This window comes from Anoplophora glabripennis, unplaced genomic scaffold, assembly GCF_000390285.2.
Source record: "Anoplophora glabripennis isolate ALB-LARVAE unplaced genomic scaffold, Agla_2.0 scaffold1138, whole genome shotgun sequence".
Classification (NCBI taxonomy): Eukaryota; Metazoa; Arthropoda; class Insecta; order Coleoptera; family Cerambycidae; genus Anoplophora; species Anoplophora glabripennis.
In genome coordinates, this window is record NW_019417252.1 from 88,461 (window position 1) to 95,839 (window position 7,379).

At 33.7% G+C, this 7,379-nt stretch overlaps 1 protein-coding gene across 1 annotated transcript; it reads right to left on the reverse strand.

Moving 5' to 3' along the window:
* Positions 1-6,212: 6,212 nt before the first annotated feature.
* Positions 6,213-7,039, reverse strand: LOC111692224 (prostatic spermine-binding protein-like). Its single transcript, XM_023456088.1, has 4 exons — positions 6,970-7,039; positions 6,745-6,900; positions 6,400-6,546; positions 6,213-6,286 (listed from the first exon to the last, which is right to left on the reverse strand). Exons 1-4 carry the CDS (start codon positions 7,037-7,039, stop codon positions 6,213-6,215), a joined length of 447 nt encoding a protein of 148 aa, XP_023311856.1.
* Between the last annotated feature and the right edge of the window lie 340 nt (positions 7,040-7,379).

Sequence of the window (7,379 nt, forward strand, 5' to 3'; positions counted from 1 at the left end):
TTTGAATTAATTTTTTTATGTGTTTGTATCATTCAGTAAATTTAACATTTTTGAGTTGTAATCAGAAGTGTTAATTATAACAGTTTTATTGCTTTTGTCAGGTTTAAGGATAGTGATTTGTTGGTTTTCTTTAATAAAATGGCGAGTTTTATTTATGTTTTTTAGGATTTCTTTTTGAGTGCTATTTAATTTTGTTTTATTAAGTTTAATATGGTTTTTATAGTTAGTGATTGCATTAACAACACAAGCTCTGATTGTATTTTTGTCATCATCTGTTTTGTTTTGAATAACTGATTCTATAGATGCAATATAATCATTAATAGGTATGTCATTTTCGTAAACTACAGGTAAAGAAAAATTATGACCAAATGCTAATGTCTCCTGTATTTCATGAGGTATAAAAGTGTCGGATAAATTTTGAAACCAATCAGCACAATTTTTATTAATATTATTATAATTGTTTGCATTATTATTATTACCAGCATTCACCAATCTGTTGAACTTTTTAATATTTTTAATTTAGATTTTTTGAAAAAGTCTATCATATTTATTATTTTCAAAATCTAAAAAGTTTATAATAACATTATTAGGTAAAAAAGATTTAGCCTTTGTAATTTGTTTTTCTAAATTACGTTCATAATAGCGAATGCATTTTGTTGTTTCACTTAATACTATGTTTAAAAGTTTATTTTTGAAAAGATATATAGAATTATTTAATTGGTTGCTTAGGTACGTACCTGTTACAGTTATATGTGAAATATTGAAATTTAAAAAAATCGGATGTGTGTTGGTATGTTTACATCTTAATAAAAAAATTCTTCTATTCTTCTGTTTAGTTAAAATTAATTTTGAATGAGAAATATCTTTCAGTAACTTTGTGGCTCCAGGACCATATTAGAAGACAAAAGGTTCAAGAAGTTTTCCATATTACATGATTTTTTGCAAGGGTTAAATCGCAATTGTTACATCATTACCAAGATGTTTTTTCAAGAAATTCAACGATTCTATGGTCCTGGAGCCACAAAGTTACTGAAAGATATTTCTCATTCAAAATTAATTTTAACTAAACAGAAGAATAGAAGAATTTTTTTATTAAGATGTAAACATACCAACACACATCCAATTTTTTTAAATTTCAATATTTCACATATAACTGTAACAGGTACGTACCTAAGCAACCAATTAAATAATTCTATATATCTTTTCAAAAATAAACTTTTAAACATAGTATTAAGTGAAACAACAAAATGCATTCGCTATCATGAACGTATTTTAGAGAAACAAATTACAAAGGCTAAATCTTTTTTACCTAATAATGTTATTATAAACTTTTTAGATTTTGAAAATAATAAATATGATAAGACTTTTTCAAAAAATCAAAATTAAAAATATTAAAAAGTTCAACAGATTGGTGAATGCTGGTAATAATAATAATAATGCAAACAATTATAATAATATTAATAAAAATTGTGCTCATTGGTTTCAAAATTTATCCGACACTTTTATACCTCATGAAATACAGGAGACATTAGCATTTGGTCATAATTTTTCTGATGCATGTTGATGCATATTTTTAAAATTTTGACGTAAAATGGTTGTTGTTTAGGTTTTAATTTTATTAATTATAACAATTTTAATAATAAAAGCCTTTTGAGAAAGTTCCTGATCGGGAACGAAACGTCAAGAAAGAATTCGCTGCTGTTTTTTATCCTTTTTTTTAACCGACTATCACACCAGAACCCAATTCGCAAGAAAATAAATATATATATATATATATATACAGTGCGTCCCAGAAGTAACGCAAAAAATTCATATTTTATTTTGTGTTGAGTTTTCACAAAAACGCTAAAACACGTCAATTAGTAAATTAGAATTGTCGTCTTGTCACGTTGCTTAAACCTTTTTTGCGCTATGTTTCATAAGCCTATGACGTCATCGACATTTTTTTTAAATAGCACCACCTAATTTTTTAAGCATAAATGGATAGCCCTTTTGAAGGGAAATGCGTCGATATAGGGTTTGGCCTACTTTAGTTTGACAGGAGCGAAAAAAGCCAACGATTGGAATGAACATGGTTTGAATTAATAACAAAAATAGGTATCACAAACTTATGCGCGAACAGTGCTATAGCAAAAAATCTGTTTTGGTTGATTGTTGGCACATATTTTTATGTAGATTGGGTAGGTACACCCGATCACAGTGGCTATGTAGGCATTGTTCTGAAGACGACAGTTAGCGAATGCAATAGTGCCTCATATCATTGTCACAGTTACAAATACCATAACTTTACATAACGATGGTGTTGTGTTTAAACGAGAAACAAAGAACTGAATGATACCTACTCAGTTTATGATACCTACTTTTGTTGTTATTTTAAACCATGTCCATTCCAGTCATTGGCTTTTTTTCCGCTCCTGTCAAAGTAAAGTAGGTCTATATCGACGTATTTCCCTTCAAAAGGACTATCCATTTATGCTTAAAAAATTAGGTGGTGCTATTTAAAAAAAATGTAGATGACGTCATAGGTTTATGAAACATAGCGCAAAAAAGATTTAAGCAACGTGACAAAACGACAATTCTAATTTACTAATTGACGTTTTAGCGTTTTTGTGAAAACTCAACACAAAATGAAATATGAATTTTTTGCGTTACTTCTGGGACGCACTGTATATATATATAAAGATTATTCTTAGGGACGGACTTCAGGGGGCTGAATTTTGTTGCATGAATTTCGGGACACCCTGTGTACATATAACATTAGCTTCACTTTTATTTCCACATTACATAATACTGTACATTCTAAAATATATATTGTTATAAATGACTTGTTTTATTTTGGTTTGATTTGGATTAAAATGAAATGAATGAATGGTAATGGTAATGAAATTGATTGGGCGCCAAAATAAAACAAAAATTGTAATATTAATTTTGAAATTTTGGTTTTTGAGAAATTTAGATTTTATTTTTATATAGTCGTAGAGCTTTGAGACTTATCTCAGTAGTGACTTCTAGCAGAAAATTGTATCAAGTTTGCAACACATCACACAAAAAAATAGAGAATCAAATTATAATTTATTGTCTAAACACACAAAGCAACATTCCACATTTAATTAATTAACTAGAAAGGCAGGCAAACTCCGCTGACGCGGAGTTTGACCTTTCCTTCGGGCCTTCGGCCCTCGGGCCGTGCTACGCGCGGCCCGATCACCGCTCCGCAGTGCTTTCCTCGCTGGTTAGTAGATACAACATTTTTTGAAACACCCTGTACTTTGATTTTTAAACACCCTGTATATAAAAGTATGAGGAGAATGTTTTTCAAAAAAGAGTAGGCTCCGCTCGAGAAAAGAATAAGAAAAGTTTCTTCCAAACTTCCAAAAAGTCATCTGGTTAGTAAATATAAAATTTTTCTCCAAAGACTACGTAGGTAAGGTAGAAATGGTAAAAAAAATAAATTAAGACATTTGCTTGATAAATATACAAATTTTCATTAAAATACTAGTAAATAAAGACAAAGCTAAAAGTGAAAAGAAATGAAACTGCCCTTAATTCTATAGAACATCTAGTATATGGATTTTTAAAAAAGCGACTTTTCTTCAAAAGATTTATAGAAATAATTAACAAAATGAATAAGGGAAAATCTGCTACACCTGTGTCAGTTTTATGGAACATCCTGTACAAAAATTGCAAGAAACACCTGGTTAGTAGGGTATAAGGTTTTTCATAAAAATATTACAGACTTCAGTACAAAATATAGAAGGAAAAAATATTAAGGAAAGTTTCGTTTTATTGGTAATAAATACTCAGTATAAAAATTCAAAAAGACTGGTTAATAAGTATACAATTTTTCATTAAAAGACTTTAGTAAGTAAATAAAGACAAAGTTAAAAGTGAAAAGGAAAGAAATTGCCCGTTTCAGATGTGGATTAATTTTATGGAACACCCAATACATATATGGATTTTCTAAAAAGCGGCTGGTCAGTAAATATACAACTTCAAAAGATTTCATGAAAAAATTAACAAAATGAATCAGAGAAAATCTTGTCCATTTGTGTCAGTTTTATGAAACATCCTGTACATAAATTGCAAAAAACATTTGACACCGTGTGTAGAAATATCTATTTGAAAATTTAGGTAGGTAGTGAAATGAAAAAAAAATCCTAGTCCGCCTGTGTCATTTTTATGAAACACTCAGTATATAAATTTGCAAAATGACTCTGAGTTCTACAATATAAGATTTTTTATAAAAATATTGCGACAATAAATTTCTGAAATATACAGAAGTCTCTAGACCGATAATTTTGACTTGGATCAGTTATGTAGAACATGCAGTAAATGGATTTTCAAAAAAACCCTTTGGTTAGTAACTATATAACTTTTCATGAAAAGATTTCAATAAAAAATTTGGAAAAGTGAAAAGATAAGTAAAATCAAAGTTCACCTGTTTCATTTTTATGAAACATTCGGTACAAACCTTTCTAGAAAGCATATATGATTACTACGATATCAGATTTTTCATAAAAATATTGCAATCAATAAACTAAAATATATAGGAGCCTCTGGACCGTTCGAGTTTCAACGCACCTTTTTAGACGCCCTGTATATAGAAACCTATTTGAAATTTTATATTTTTTCGTTATAGAAAGGTTTAAAAAGATGAATCCATATATAAAATTAAATTACGGCAGTAAATAAAAAAATAAAATCTTAGATACCTCGTCTGAAATCGAACCAACGACCTTACGAATACAACGGGGCATTTTTTACCGGTGTGCTGTCGACTGCTTCGTGCACAATCCGTCTGTACTGATATTTTAACTGTCATTCGCAGCTGAAGGAATCAACAATTTTTGTAATGTTAAATTTGCATTTTTCTAACACAAAGTCGTCTCGCATAAGATCCACAATGAGATAACACAGATAAATAACGACATCCTATGCCTTGAAAGAGTCTTTAACTCCAACTTATTTCTACTGATTCTTAACTTTTGACGTTTAGGTACTATGGATCGGTTTAAAATTATGCAGTTTTAGAGGGCAAGTACTTACGTTAATTCGGGGGACAGGTATCGTAATCGTAAGCATGTCAAACGGTCGAGCTGCGAAAATGTAAATAACAACCTAACCTAATAATAAGAAATACCTGTATATGTCGTGGCGTAGCAATGTGTTAAGGTTTAAAAAAAGGCCTACTAAGGTAAAATAACGGTTCACCGCGACCCCACAGACGTCTTTCGCGTTTGGCGTGAAATTATTTTGACATAATTAATCCGACGTTTCTAACGACATTCGAATTTTCTCCGAGTGGGCGCGTCTTAAAGCTTCAATCTTACGGCTTGCGAAATGGTTGTCTGTCGCCGAGCAGACCCCAAAGAGAAGGCAAAATTATATATGAAAACGCGAGAAAAACGTTACAAAAATGCCTCCGAACGACTAAGGAGGAACGACTGAGTATCTATGCCAAGTCGCACGCCGTTTCGAGGCTAGCGGAGAAGGAATTTTATAGGGCAAAATTCACATTTTTCGGTCTTCCTAGACAGTGCATTTTAACGTATTTACGGCCGCATTTCGAATGCGCGGAAAGTTCTACATAAAAAGTTGGAAGAAGCCACCCGGTCGATAAATATGAGTATTTTCGGCACAGTTTTAAATAAAATATCGTAGAAAATAGGGGAAATAAAAAATAAAAAAGCCGTACCCGGGCGCAATTCGAGGCGATCGGCGACCGTCAGATTTCAGCGGGAGGGCGTGTCGGACTATTGCGTTTCACACAAAAATTGGGCCGCGCCCCTCGCAGAGCTTGAAGAAAACTCAAAATTCACCGCGAAGACGGCAAAAAATCGCCATCAAAATACGACGTTCGGACGAAGAAAGACCGGCGGGGGGCTTTGCCCCCCGCGAGTCGCCGCTGCGCGGCTCCCCCGGAAAGCCTTCGAGTCTGCAAATTGGCTCTTTTTCGGGGCGATCGTGCGACGCAGACGGAGCTATCAGATTTTAATATATATTGACTAAAAACGTTCGCGGAGCACTCTCTTGCGCGAATGTTTTTTAAATCATCACACCATCACCCACATAACCATCATCTACATCACCATGATCTACAGCATTATCATCTACATCACCATCATCTACATCACCATCATCTACATCACCATCATCTACATCGCCATCATTTACATCACTACCATCCACATCGCCATCATCTACATTACCATCTACATAACATAATCTTCAGCACTATCATCTACATCGCCATCATCTACATCGCTTTCATCTACATCAGTATCATCTACATCACCATAATTGCAGCACCATCATCTACAGCACCGTCATCTACATTACCATCATTTACATCGTCATCATCAACATCACCATAATCTACATCGCTATTATCTACATCACCATCATCTACATCTCCATCATCAACATCTACATCGTCATCATCTACATCACTGTCATCTATATCGCCATGATCTACATCACCATCATCTACATCGCCATCATCTACAGCGTCATCATCTATATCACCATAATTTACAGCTCCATCATCTACATCACCATAATTTACAGTACCATCATCTACATCACCATCATCTACATCTATATCGCCATCATCTACAACATCTACGTCACCATTATCTACAGCACCATCATCTACATCATCTACATCTACATGGCCATGGTCTACATAACCATCATCTACATCGCCAGCATCTACATCATCTACATCGCCATCATCTACATCACCATCACCTACATCGGCATCATCTTCATCAGCACCATATACATCACCATCATTTACATCGCCACCATCCACATCACCATAATCTACATGACCGTCATCTACCTGACCATCATTTACATCGCCATTATCTACATTACCATCATCTACTACAGCAACACCTATATCACCATCATGTACATCACCATCATCTACACCACCATCATCTACATCGCCATCATCTACATTGCCATCATCTACGCCACCATCATCTACGTCACCATCATCTACATTGTCATCATCTACGCCAGGGATGCACATACCGCGGCCCGCTGTCGATGTTTATGCGGCCCGCCAACGAATTTTAAAGGTATTCTACTCGCCGCGCTCCGGTCCAAGCATATTATTACGAGACTAGAAATCTGTCGCATCAACTAGATTACAGATTCGCGAAACACGTCGATCCCCGAACAAAGTAGATGGTTCTCGATGTTTGGTAACTCGTATAAATACGACGCATCGCCGGCTACCGGGGCAGTTAAGTTTTGACTACGGATAAGCGAACGTTATACTGTTTGAGAACTGTAATCTGTGACGAGTAAATATTTCGTCGTTCGAACTTGGCTTTTACCGACTGTAACATATAATATTAATTTTGATA

Bases quoted from the DNA above. Each gene is read 5' to 3' on its own strand.
- LOC111692224 (XM_023456088.1), bottom strand. From the start codon at position 7,039: ATGTGCATCCCTGGCGTAGATGATGACAATGTAGATGATGGTGACGTA. The intron at 6,901-6,969 runs GCAATGTAGATG...ATGGTGATATAG, and splicing joins TGATGGTGGCGTAGATGATG to GTGTTGCTGTAGTAGATGAT. The intron at 6,547-6,744 runs GTGATGTAGATG...ATGGTGATGTAG, and splicing joins TGATGCCGATGTAGGTGATG to ATGATGGAGCTGTAAATTAT.